Genomic DNA, 13,211 nt, shown 5'->3' on the forward strand with positions numbered 1-13,211 from the left:
CCTGGATCTGGTCTCGCCATCCCTGGGATCTGAACTCTCCATCCCCTGGATCTGGGCTCGCCATCCCCTGGATCTGGTCTCGCCATCCCTGGGATCTGGTCTCGCCATCCCCGGGATCCGAGCACGCCATCCCCTGGATCTGGTCTCGCCATCCCCTGGATCTGGTCTCGCCATCCCCGGGATCTGGGCTCGCCATTCCCTGGATCTGGTCTCGCCATCCCCTGGATCTGGTCTCGCCATCCCCTGGATCTGGGCTCGCCATCCCCTGGATCTGGGCTCGCCATCCCTGGGATCTGGTCTCGCCATCCCCGGGATCCGAGCACGCCATCCCCTGGATCTGGGCTCGCCATCCCCGGGATCTGGGCTCGCCATCCCCTGGATCTGGGCTCGCCATCCCCAGGATCTGGTCTCGCCATCCCTGGGATCTGGTCTCGCCATCCCCGGGATCTGGTCTCGCCATTCCCTGGATCTGGTCTCGCCATTCCCTGGATCTGGGCTCGCCATCCCTGGGATCTGAGCTCTCCATCCCCTGGATCTAGTCTCGCCATCCCAGGATCTGGTCTCGCCATCCCAGGATCTGGTCTCGCCATCCCCAGGATCTGGTCTCGCCATCCCCTGGATCTGGGCTCGCCATCCCCAGGATCTGGTCTCGCCATCCCCGGGATCTGGTCTCGCCATCCCCTGGATCTGGTCTCGCCATCCCCGGGATCTGGTCTCGCCATCCCCGGGATCCGAGCACGCCATCCCCTGGATCTGGGCTCGCCATCCCCTGGATCTGGGCTCGCCATCCCCTGGATCTGGTCTCGCCATCCCCGGGATCTGGTCTCGCCATCCCCTGGATCTGGTCTCGCCATCCCCGGGATCTGGTCTCGCCATCCCCGGGATCCGAGCACGCCATCCCCTGGATCTGGGCTCGCCATCCCCTGGATCTGGGCTCGCCATCCCCTGGATCTGGTCTCGCCATCCCCGGGATCTGGTCTCGCCATCCCCTGGATCTGGTCTCGCCATCCCAGGATCTGGTCTCGCCATCCCAGGATCTGGTCTCGCCATCCCCTGGATCTGGGCTCGCCATTCCCTGGATCTGGGCTCGCCATCCCTGGGATCTGGTCTCGCCATTCCCTGGGATCTGGTCTCGCCATCCCTGCCCGGCAGCGGCCGCGCCGCGCACGCGCCCGCAGGTGCTGGCGCGTGCGCCCCGGGGTGCCCGGGCGGCCCCGCGTACGGTTGCTATGGGAACGGCGGGCGGCCGAGCGAGGCTGGGCCCTGCGGAGGCGCCGGCGGGTCCCGACCGAGTCCCCCGGGCAGCGCCCGGTGCCCCCGCCGGCCGTAGCGCTCGTCCCTGGGGGTGCCGCCTGGCCGGGCGGGGGCGAAGGGCCGGACTGTGCGGTAAGTCGGGCGGGAGGCTTTGAAAAGCGGCCCGAGACTGGTAATCCCCGTGCCGCTTCCCGGCAGCTTTGCCGTGCTCGGGAGGGAGGCGCGACTGCCGGGTGTGGGTTGGGACAGCGTTTACTCCACAGGTGCTGCTTATTTGGGGGCTTCCTCTGGGACGTGTTGTCCCACGGCTGCCCTGGAAACCTCACTCCGCTGAGAACTCATCTCTCTTAATTTCCTTCTTTTTTCTCTTTGATAGCGATTTCTCTGCGTCAAAATTTCGCCGGTGTGAAAGTGCATCAGTTGTGATTGGTAAGTTTCTGTTAATGAGAGCTATGTCTAATATTAGCTGTTGTTTACATCTGAAAGGAGGGTGTAGTGAGGTGGGGCCCAGCGCTTCTACCGTGCCTGCAGTGAAAGGGCAGGAGGAAATGGCCTTAAGCTGAGACGGGGAGATGCAGATTAGGTATTAGAAAAAGAAAATTCACTGTAAGGATGGCCATGCACTGGAATAGGTTGACCAAGAAGGTGATGGAGTCACCAGCCTTGGGCGTGTTTAGGAGAATGTGGCAGTAGTTGATGGGGTTAAGGGGGTTACAGGGGCAGTGCAGGGTTGGCTTTGGACTTGATGATCTTAAAGGCCTCTTCCAACCTCAGTGATTCTGGGACTTTTACTAAACCTGTACCCGTGTGCTAACTGTTGTAGAGATTTGCTAGGGCAGACAGAACATGGATTTGGATGTCAGAGAGCAGAATGTTCATAGCCTGAATACAGGGCTTTTCCTCACTGTACTTAGTGATTGCAAATACACCCACTCTGCACCCTAGCAATTAAAGGACACTGGTCTTGAGATGGGAGAGGATGGCAGAGGCAGTGTGAGATGGCAGAGCCAATGTGGTGCCATATCTGATGTAGTCAGCCATGCTTCTCAAATCTTGATTGAACTGAGATAAGAGCTGTGACAGTACAGCTGTCTCACTTCTGGACATTGCTGGGACTAATGTGTGGATCCTGTACTGCTCTCTACTGCTTAAAAATCTTCCTGTGCAGCAAAGACCAGACTTCTGGAGTAAACAACTGGGGAATAAAGACAAGAGCCCAAGTATGGCTTTTCAGACACTGCTGTGGACACTCTCCTACCTCCCAGCAGAGTCAGAGAGGAGCTCTTCACTTGTGCAAATTAAAGGCTACTTGGAAAATGGTAACAGTAGTGAGGGACAAGATCTGTATGTACCAGTGATGCTGTCCCCATTGACGCTGCAGTCTTCCCTCTATCTGTTTCCTGCTGGGACTGGGGAGCAAAATTACAGAATCACAGAGTATGCTGAGTTGGAAGGGACTCTCAAGGATCATGAAGTCCAGCTCCTGGCCCTGCACAGGACCATTGCCATCTGTATCAGACATAAGGCCTACAGAAAAGACCTTCTAAAAATTCTGGCTCCCAGTAGCTGGGGGAATGGGGAATGATAGCCTACCTTGCTTTTCCCAGTGCGAACTGACTGTAGAAGTTTTTCTAAACAGACAGGTGCAGTGGAACTCCTTACTCCTTACTGTTTTTTTAATCACATTGTAATAGAGGGAAGAGTAAGGAGCATAGAGAACAAAATTCAGTCACAGTGAAAACAAGTAATATATTAGTATTAATATATTACTTGTATTAAGTTAATATTAAAAACACTGATACTCTCAGGCTTTTGATCAGTTCCTGAGTTTTTTTCAATTACCCATCATTTAGTGAAAGAGTTGGTGCAGTTCTCCTTACCCAATTTTACATTGGGTGTGCAACAATGACAGACACTACCAGAATGGGCAAGCTCTCAAAGAAAGAAGAAGCAGCTGAAAAAGTTAGACTGCAGAACAGTAAGAATTGAACTAAGAAACTAAGAATATAAGATTATTTTTTACTCCATAGTTTAGAAATAACCCAGATGATGGTGTCTGATCTACTGTCAGTTCATTGTCATAAACTGTGTAAGAGAATAGAAGTTACCAGATGGTCTGAGTCACAGTGCAGAAACATATTTTTGTTTTTAGGTAAGTTTGAAAGCAGAAGAGGAATTTTGCATGGTGTAAGACTCATGATGAGTTTGCTGTAAAATGACAAGGATGATACCTACAGAGAACTGCACCATGATAGTGATGGGTTGTGGGTCCAGGGCGTGATGGAGCAAGTCTGTCACTGCCCACTGCATTTCCCAGAAACTACAGCAGGACAGAATGCTGATTGGAAGTTTGGGTTTATAACTTACATTAGTGTTGTCTTTCTTTGCCTGTGCTTAGGGCTGGGGAGTCGCATCTTTCAGAGGAAAAAAATGGATTGCCTGTTCTTCTTTGTCTCTGCTTATCAGTTGCTGATAACTGTGCTTCAGTTACTGATAATGATGCCTCTGACATATTAGTAAGCTGCCCTTTATAAGCTCAATAATATCAGGTTTTTCCTAAGTTGGAAAAACCTGTCTCTTTGCAGCATATTATTGAATTCCTGTTTTGGCTGTGGTGTTTCACAAGTAACCAAGTGTCAAGAAACAGATTTTCTATAGAATTGTAGAGGACCACATTTGGCCCATGAAGCACAATGATGTATTTTAGCATCCTGTAAAAAAACTGACGGTAGATCCTCCATGACAGATGCTTTCTGGTTTTCAGTATTTTTCTACAGAACTGAAGAATAGAGAGAAAATGCATTATCAGTGTACTTTATTTCCCACTATTTCAGCACTGTCTAGGATTTACTGTGGTAGCATAACCAGTGATGAATTAATAGTTTGTAATTTAAAACTAACATAATACTTTGTGCCATTCACATATATTTTCCAGTGTTCTTCCTGTGCAGAACTTTGCAGAGGAATGCAAGCTTCAAAGACTGAAAACAGAAGAAAAGCAGAACCATTCTACTGGCTGTCAGTGGCAAAGCCTAGGACCAGTTCTGAGATTGTAAATGAAGCCAGAGATGCTCTACAAACAGTAAAAACTCCAAGACCATTCACACCTACAGATGAACAAAGGAAACTTTCTGGGTCTCAATCCTCACGCTGTCCTCAAAATAGACGCCCTGTACTTTTTAGGTACTGTGGCTTTAAGATGTTTTCAAATATCCTTTAGCAGCAAGAGGTTTGATTCTCTAATTATGCTTCCGGTGGTTATTTTCCCTGTGTTAATCTGTATTCCTAATCACATCCTTTGCCTTCTTCTAATGATCTTTACTGTTGGTGTTAATCTACATTCCAGGAAGTTTCTCTGGATTAGAGCTACCAGAGGCAGTCACTACACTAGTTTTTTATGTGCAGAATAGCATAAGAAAATAGTCTATTACTTACCTTTTCTTGAGACAATTGAATGCTTTTAATTGAGATAGTCTTCAGCTTTTTTCCTAGAATGTGTGAAAGCTTGCTTGTTTCCTATAACCAATGTCCTAGATTTTTTTTCAGAGCCTTCTGTGATCTTTTAAATGTGAAATTTTAGGTCCTGCAGTTTGAAATGCTCATTTTCAAACAAAGTTTTACTAGCTCAAAATTATTTCTAGGTGGAGTTTTGTTACCATGATGTGCTCTTGTCACTTTTCCTTTCTTCCCTTTCCCCATATTCACTGGCAAAGGGAAGAAGCATGCAATTAAAAAAAACAGCTGATCATACAACTCTGGATCTGTTTTATTCTAACTGTGTTTCATTTCTTCATTAGTCTTGATACATCCAGTTCTGATTCATCTGAATCAAGACCGAATTCTGGTGTTCGTCTAAGTCCACTGACTCATGTAAGTACTCTGGAAATAACTCCTGCAGTACTGATATAAAATTATGTGTCTTGGTAGTGTTAGGAAAACACATGGTTTAAAGACATTTGGGAAAAGTGGAGGCTTGTTGTAACATTAGTCTGAGACTTTTTAAGTCAGTTCTCCTCCAAAAGAAACTGGAAAATAATTTAAACTACTTACATATTGCCGTTTTGCTTTATGATTCAAAGTGACATTAACAAGAATTGGAGGACTGATACTTGAGTCAGCTTTCTTTCAGTGTAAGTTTACTGAAATAGGTGAAGTTCATGAGCATGAACATGTGCCAGCAGTGTGCCCTGGCTTTAGGAAAGTGATTGATGGTATCTGGGGCTGCATTAGGAGGAGTGCTGGCAGCAGGTTGAGGGAAATGATCCTTCCCCTCTACTCAACACTGGTGAGGCCACACCTGGAGTGCTGTATGCAGTTCTGGGCTCCACAGTATGAGAAAGACATGGAGCAACTGGAGAGAATCTGATGAATGGCCCCAAAGGTGATGAAGGGACAGGGAGAGATGAGAATGTTCAGCCTGGAGAAGGCCAAGGGAGGACCTTATTCATGGATGTAAATATCTGAAGTGTGGGTGCAAAGAGGATGAGACCAGCCTCTTTGCAGTGACTGGACCAGAGGCAGAGGGCACAAACTGGGATGCAGGAGGTTTCCTCTGAACCTTAGGAAACAGTTTTCCTGCTGTGAAGTGACGAGGCCTTGGCATAGGTTGCCCAGAGATCTTCAAAAGCTTCTTGGGCATGGTCGTGGGCAACTGAGGTTAGGTGGCTGTAGTTGAATAAAGGGCTTGGACCTCCAGAGGTCCTTTCCTCCCTCATCTATTCTGTGGTTCTGTGAATAGTAATTTGAAGGGAGCTAGGTTGCTTTTTATTTGGCTTACATTTCTATAAAATGTCATGATCGTAGTTTTATTTCTAAACAGATAGAGGTCCTTTAAGAATCACTTTTCTCCCTCTGTGAAAGCTGTGAATTGTTTTCAATTTATAAGTGTATCTGCTCTTTCACAGTTTTTTTTATATTTGGTCTTTAAATATAAGATAAAGTCACGACTATTTGTTTAGTACCAAAGATAACAGAGCATGCTATAGCAATTAAGTGTGCTTGCTGAATACATCACTTTTTCCAGACAGAAACCTTTAGGAAATTCTTTAGGAAATTAGAGGAAATAACCAAGAAAATTTATATTTAGTAATTTGGATAAGGGGTTGTATTTACATGAATCAAGTTTAAAAATTCTGAGCATACTTCTGTTTAGATTAAGTATATCTACATTTGGATTTAAGAACTGTTTGGATTTAACTGGTGTTAAATTTTTATGTGTTTTGTCAGAGTGGAAAAAATTAGAGAAAACTACAGACCCACGCAAAATCTGCTTTTTTATTTTTTGCTTTATCAATGGATATAAGTTAATACACTGTAAATTAAGAGTCCGTATTAATTATGATGGTTGTAAGTAGTCAGTCTCACCTGCTGGCTCTTTAATACTATGGAGAGCTCTGAAGTATTGGCTAGAGAATTTTAGTGGATTCTTTATTTTAAGGAAATTGGTATTGATATTAGAGGTCAGTACTTTATGTAGGTCAAGGGCACAACAAGTGCTTGACACTAGAGATTCAGGGACTTGTTCACCTCCTCTAAGATGCAAGACGCTGACATAAAACTAGGACTTTCATGATTTGTCTCAGTGTGACAGAAAGTAGTACATGTGATGTGAACATATTTGGAGTGCTTTGGAGATACTGTTTTAATGCTCAAAAGCAAATCAAAGAATAGATGTATCTCTAGAATTGTTAGCAATAGTCATTGGCACAATATTTTCTTTGATAAACAAGCTTGCTGCAGATGTAGTTAAATGAGTACTTACCGAGGACTAAATAATTCTGAGTTCTACTCAAGCTAGGTTTTGTTTTCTGCACTCCTGAATGTTGGCTTTCTGTGATAATAATGGTATAGACATCTGGTTTGTTTGGTGGAATGATATCATTAGATTCAGGATATGAAAATTTCTTAATGAGCAAACCAGTGTAACTTCTGCTTTATTTTGAACTTAGCCCTTTGTTGGAAGTTGTGTGGGTTTGGTTTTTTTTATTTTTTACTTAAATGAAAATTAAATTATCTGTGCTTTTGTTTAAAAGTCTTCTTTATTTTTGTCACAGAAACCAGTAGTAATCATTTCTGAAAAAAAAGATGAAGTTTCTTCTGTTTTCCATCCAACACCTCCTGCTGATGCTGCAGAGCTTAGAAAAGTCAGCAGAGCTTGCAAAGGCTTATTTAGAGCAACTTCTCTGAAAAATTTATTTTCTGCTAAGGTGGTTCCTCTGGATCAGAGTAAGAATGTTTTGATACATACTATTTGCTATAAAGATTACTGCATGATGGGTTTTAATATTGGTAATTACACGAATTATTAATACATTAAAGGATTTGTGTGTCCTTTCAGTGGGAATTCTGGAAGTATTTAAATGGGTTTAAGGCAGTTTTGAAACTCTGGTTTCCCAAAATGATGCTGGTTTGCACTACTGAAAATGAGTTGAAAACTGCTCAGGTGCCTCTTCTTCCTGTAGGCTTCCAAGTAATGGAATTTTACTGAAAGTTGTCATCAGTGAGTAAAATTAACCTTAAATGCTGATATGCTTGAAGAGATAATGAGATGCCATCATGTAAGGAGATTCCCTGATGGATTATTGAGCCTAAAAGGAGGAATAAAAAGGAATTATATGTCTTGACAGGCCTCCAACTGCATCGTATTTGTTGTTATGAGTTTCATTAGTGTAGGTTTAATAAAGTTCACCAAATGTGGGATTTAAAAGTAATTTTCCTGAAGATGGGAAATGGCATCTTGGCTTCATGCATGTTGGCTTATAATGAAGTGTGCTGGGACTTTGTCTTTATTTCAGAAGATTGATTTATAATGACAGTTCTTACATTGTCCAGAATTGTTACTTTTCGTTATAAACGGAATATTTCACTTTTTACCTACTAAAGTTTACTTCATTTTTATGTATTTATTCTATAAATATACCTTTATATAATGTGTCACTTCATATAGCCTTAATAAGCTGATGTTACTAATTGAAGAAGTTGAGAAGCTGGTGTATTTGTAACCTGCCTTGGACTCTTCCCTTTTGGTATCATACAAATGTTATGTGAGGGGTTTTATTTGTGGAGATTCTTCTTGTATGTACATAGAAGCTACAGGATTAACAGCTATCTTTTTCCTGAGTTCCTTCATAATATTCAGCTCCTGAAATACAATCACTTTTTTTCACCAGGTACAATCCACCTATTTGTAAAAGGGAAATCATGGAGATGAAATATTAAAACTTCAAACACAACCCCAAAAGACTTTAAGAAATACTGTTCATAAGAAGACATTGACTACCTTACTCCTAATAGTCTTAAGCTTTCTCAGCTTTTAAATTGATACAAGTAAATTTTGATAATGTAACACGACAAGCAGCAATTAATAACACTTGAACATAATGTGTTCTCTTTGACTGTTTCAGATGAAATGAAACTTGATTTTGAAGAGCCAGCTATAATGATGAATAGTCTTGACAGAAGTAATAATAACTGCTTAGCAGAACAAAAGTTGTACACATCATTTAATGATGAGAGTAGACAATTAATTTGTAATGAACATACCAGCAGATCAGGAAGTGAAGACTCCATGGAAGGGACACCAGGAAACTTTTCACTTCAGCTGCAAGGAGAAAGGTCAGCATTGGTCAAGTATGGTAATGTGCATCTTCCATACAGCCCTCTTCCAGGATACTCAATTGTGCAATATCAAAATGCTTAAAATTAATGGTATCTGATGATAACATTACATGTGCTTCGAAATGAAACTGTGTTTAGATTATTAGAAAAATTTATGTTTCTTCTTTTAGGAAGTTTCTACATTCAAAAGACTAATTTGTAAAATCTTGGTGGTAGAAATTTATTTGATATGATTGTTTGATCATTAACATTTCAAAACCAAGACTTCTAGTCACTGTTTGTAAAATCCTCAAGTTTAAATTTAATGTGCTTGCTTTTGTAGTTTAGTCCTGTTGTTTTAAGGTGCTATGCCATCTTCACTTAGCTTGACAGATGAGTAGAGCCATGCTTTCCGTTCAGACATGTGATCATACACCAAAACCAGGCTAAAACTCTTTAGCAATAGAAGCAGAATTTTTTTTGTGACTTTTAATTTTTAGTTCTTTTTTTTTTTTTGCATGACCAAGTAGGTGTAAAGGATTAATGAGACTCACATGCCTGCAGTCTGTTTTTACTGGACCTGGAATATCATATCCATTCTTTAATTCATAATCAACTAGTTTGTTTTTCTTTTGATTTAGATGTGAATTCTTGCACAGGGAGCAGTAGCCCTGTGGCACTGTGGGTAGTTGGTGTATCAGTTGCTGCATTAGCAGTCAGATGAACAACTGTTTTGTGCTAATAACATTGACAGATCTGGCAGTCTCAGCAACAAAGAATGAAAAACGCTATTTTCAAAACACATCCTTGTAAAACTTGTTCACTATTAAAAAGACATATTTGCCAGTAGGTATCTTCTTTCTAGCATGTTTGTATGTTTAGGGAAAAGCTATTTCTCTGGATATTCTTAAGCACCTTTGATATTAAGACCCTGTTCTTAATTTTATAAAATGAAAGGCTTTTCATTTACTAACTTGATGATAGCACTGAATAGTTTAAGAGAATGTTGTCCATTGAGGCTCTTACAGTAAATGATACATAACAGAGCTATCATAGGACTCTTTTATATTAAACTGTAAGCAGGATTTTTAAAAAAGACAGATTCTAAAACAATGAAAATTTGTTGTAGCAAAGAAAAAACTCCATGAGTGTGGAGGAAGAATGAGAAAATAAGAGTAGAGATGAAAAATGTTGGTGAAAAAAAAGAAAAGTTAAGGACCAAAGAGAATACTTTACTGCAATATAATTTTCTTTCTTTAAAATCAGCGATCTAATAACTTCTTAGATAAAGACTAGTTGGATTATCATACTACATCAATTACTGTAGTTGAATTTTATTTAATAAAGGTGTGTCGTGAAGTACTTCAGTGTTGCAGTGGAGATGGATAGTTGCTTTTGTGGAATATGCATCCTGCTGTTCAGTTCTGCTTTCTGTTCGGGTTGCTGTTTTGGTTGATGGTGTCCAAATGCCTCTGACAGGAAAGAGTCAGTTGATACTTTTGCTAATTCAAAAGAATCACTTTCTTTCTCAGTCATAATTTTAAAACTTGCATGTATAATTGAACAGCTAACCCCTTAGGCATGCTTCCTGTCTGTTCAAAATTGTACACTTCTCCTTCTAAGAACAAGAGCTCTGCAAATTTTTGGTTTTGCATTTTTGTTACTGATGCTTTTTGCAACCATGAGTCTCATACATCAGTTAAATTAGATCTCAAATTACTGGCCTTAACATAATACAAAAAATTGCTTTCCAGTATTGTTCTGACTAGTTCTCTCCAAAATGGTAGAAAAATATAACATTCCTCCATCTGTCTGTGTTGGATGCAAGATGTGTGTTTTTAAATAGCCCATTTTTACCTCTCCTGTGAGTCCTTTTCTGTGTACTTGAGTCAGAGCTGGTTTTTGCTAATGCTTAGGAAGCGAAGCTTCCTGACACCATTTAGGTGCTCATTTGGCTTAGAGCACCATGTATATCTGCAGTGCTGCAAGATGCACAAGTATAATACAAAATGCTTTCCCTTTAGCCACAGACAATGGTCCCTCATCTGTATCAGCCCAAGCAGTTCAGGCCATCATGTGGTGGGATGGGTGTTTAGTGATCAAGAAACTAGATCTCAGCTGCTCTCATACATTTTATCTTCTTGCTAAGACCAAAGAGCACATTGGTCCAGTGTTTGTGTATGATACTCCACAAGTCAGGCAGACCTTGTTCTGTGTGCTTGGGTGAGTTCAGAGATGTCATTCTTCAACTGACGTGGCAGTTGAAAGGTACCACAAACCTTGCCTTCCATATAGTTTGTTGAGTTTGGTCTTCATGATAGTTGTATGTAAAAGGCTCCAGAACCGTAGAGGGGCCATTGCAGTGAGAGATTTGGCATTCTTTCTCAGTAGAACATGTTTATTAGATGATTGTAAGGTTAGATTGCATCTGGTTCTGTATCATAAATACTTGAGGTATCTTGTATAGGGTTACAAGATATTTTCTATTTAAAGTACATGTCATTCAGGAGTAGCAGGGTGAAAGCTTAAAGGAATGTCAAATCTTTTATTATCTAGTGTCCTGTCATTTTCTATATGAAGCAGGTGTCAGCCTCAATTCTGTATTGCAGTGACTTAAAACCCTTACAGGAATTAAGCAAGGGGATTGTAGATGTAGTACACTTCATACAGGGGGAAGCATGGGCATCCTTCTCCCCTTTCCCTACAGTTCCTGTACATGTCCTGAAATAACTTTCCTAATTAAACCTTTTTTCTGCTAATGAGGAAACAGTAGAGCATGACAAAATAGCATGGCAGATTCCTGCCATTAGTGCTATTGTATTTATTTTAAAGACAAGGGAGGTATTCTATTCCAGCAAGAGACTTGATCACTTTCTGTCTCACATTCTTTTATTGTCCCAAAGACTGAAGAACAGAATGAGCAGTGTTAATGAAATCACAACTGCCTTGTAAAGGTACTGGGGGAAAAAAAGAAAATGACCTTTTGAGGGAAAAAGCCATTTGCCATTTTGTTTTCAATTCTGTTTTCCGAATAACATTCCAGATGTAATAGAATAGGTATATTAATTGAAGCAGATTGAATTTATTGACATGTTGCCTCAGGAAAGCTAGGAACAATTTCTGGCAATCATAAGGAAGCTCAGTTTTGTTTACATCTTCCTCTAACCATTGTGCCTTGCCATCTATTGTGATTGCTATAAAAGTGAAACTTCTAAAATGTTTTCTGCATTCATATATTTCAAGAGAAGTGTCAACAGGGATGGCAGATTTGCTGATGAAGAGCAACAGTTTCCCGGGTGTGAAAGAATGATGATTTTTTTTTTTCCTACTACAATTTCTCAATATTCTGAAAGCTTAGATGTCATTCCAGGACTTCTTAAAAGCAGAGGTGCCTTGGGTGAGGAAGAGTTTGGAGGCAAACAGTTCATTCCCAAGTGGCTTGTTCTTTTTTAATAAGCGAGTTTTATAAAGAGCTACAAAAGGATTAGCAGGTACTGTAAAGGAGATATACTGTGCTCTGTTTTCTCTCACCATTTCTCTCTTTATTGAATGCCTGTTTTACAGTATCCTTGAAATATATTCTTCTTCCATGAGAATAGTTTCTCCTTCTTGTGCTTTTTTAGAATTTTGGAATATTTCAATAGAAAATTATAAAAGCAATGGATTAAATGATAAAGTGAATCATATATTCATAGAATAGGGTGGGTTGGAGGGGACCGCTGGAAATTACTTCTCTCTGGTTGCTTAAACTACCTTCACATCTGTGCTCAAAATATACATTCTTTTTCTCTTCAAAGAAGAGGATTTCCACAGAGGAGAGAAATTTTTTTTCTTGAGGGGAACACCCATTCTGTTTTGTTCTGGATGATGTTTTTTGAAATGATATGGTGTGGCTATTGGTTTGAAGTATGGTGTAGCTGACTCTCCAGATTTTTTTCAGTATTTTTATATTTTTATATTTTTTAAAATTATGTATATTGACAACTTTTGGAATTCTTATAAAGACAGGGAAACAGGAAATCAACATGCTCCCAATTAATCTTTATCTATTTCTGCCTCAGTTCCACTGCCTATTTGGATAACTGATTTTGAGTGGTGGGAAATCCTTCATAGGTGAAGCTTTCTACAATGTTTTCCAGATTGTGACACCTACCCTTTCAAGAAGGTGCCTGGTTTGGTATAGGATTAAGGGGTACTGAGAGAACACTGGGGAAGAAGAATTCTTTTTTTCTGAACTTGTTACAGACTTCTAAAGAAAAGGGCAAGAGGTAACTTTTATCTCTAGTCTCTTAGATCACGAAAGAGACAGTGAAGTTTAGGCCCCTTTTTACCCTGTACTCTAAAGAGTCTTTCCACTCTAG

At 41.0% G+C, this 13,211-nt stretch overlaps 1 protein-coding gene across 4 annotated transcripts in view; it reads left to right on the forward strand.

Moving 5' to 3' along the window:
• Nucleotides 1–1,277: 1,277 nt before the first annotated feature.
• Nucleotides 1,278–13,211, forward strand: part of ARMC2 (armadillo repeat containing 2) — a 68,878-nt gene continuing 56,944 nt past the window's right edge. For all 4 annotated transcript variants that reach the window (XR_010027073.1, XM_063150980.1, XM_063150979.1 and 1 more), the window contains exons 1-6: nt 1,278–1,386; nt 1,631–1,683; nt 4,190–4,437; nt 5,052–5,124; nt 7,308–7,479; nt 8,658–8,868. Coding sequence is in view for 3 of the 4 variants with exons in the window: in XM_063150980.1 (XP_063007050.1) it covers nt 4,220–4,437; nt 5,052–5,124; nt 7,308–7,479; nt 8,658–8,868 (674 nt within the window). In the remaining variant the exon portion in view is untranslated. The remainder of the gene's footprint in view (nt 1,387–1,630; nt 1,684–4,189; nt 4,438–5,051; nt 5,125–7,307; nt 7,480–8,657; nt 8,869–13,211) is intronic.

The sequence above is a fragment of the Melospiza melodia genome, chromosome 3 (assembly GCF_035770615.1).
Source record: "Melospiza melodia melodia isolate bMelMel2 chromosome 3, bMelMel2.pri, whole genome shotgun sequence".
Taxonomy (NCBI): domain Eukaryota; kingdom Metazoa; phylum Chordata; class Aves; order Passeriformes; family Passerellidae; genus Melospiza; species Melospiza melodia.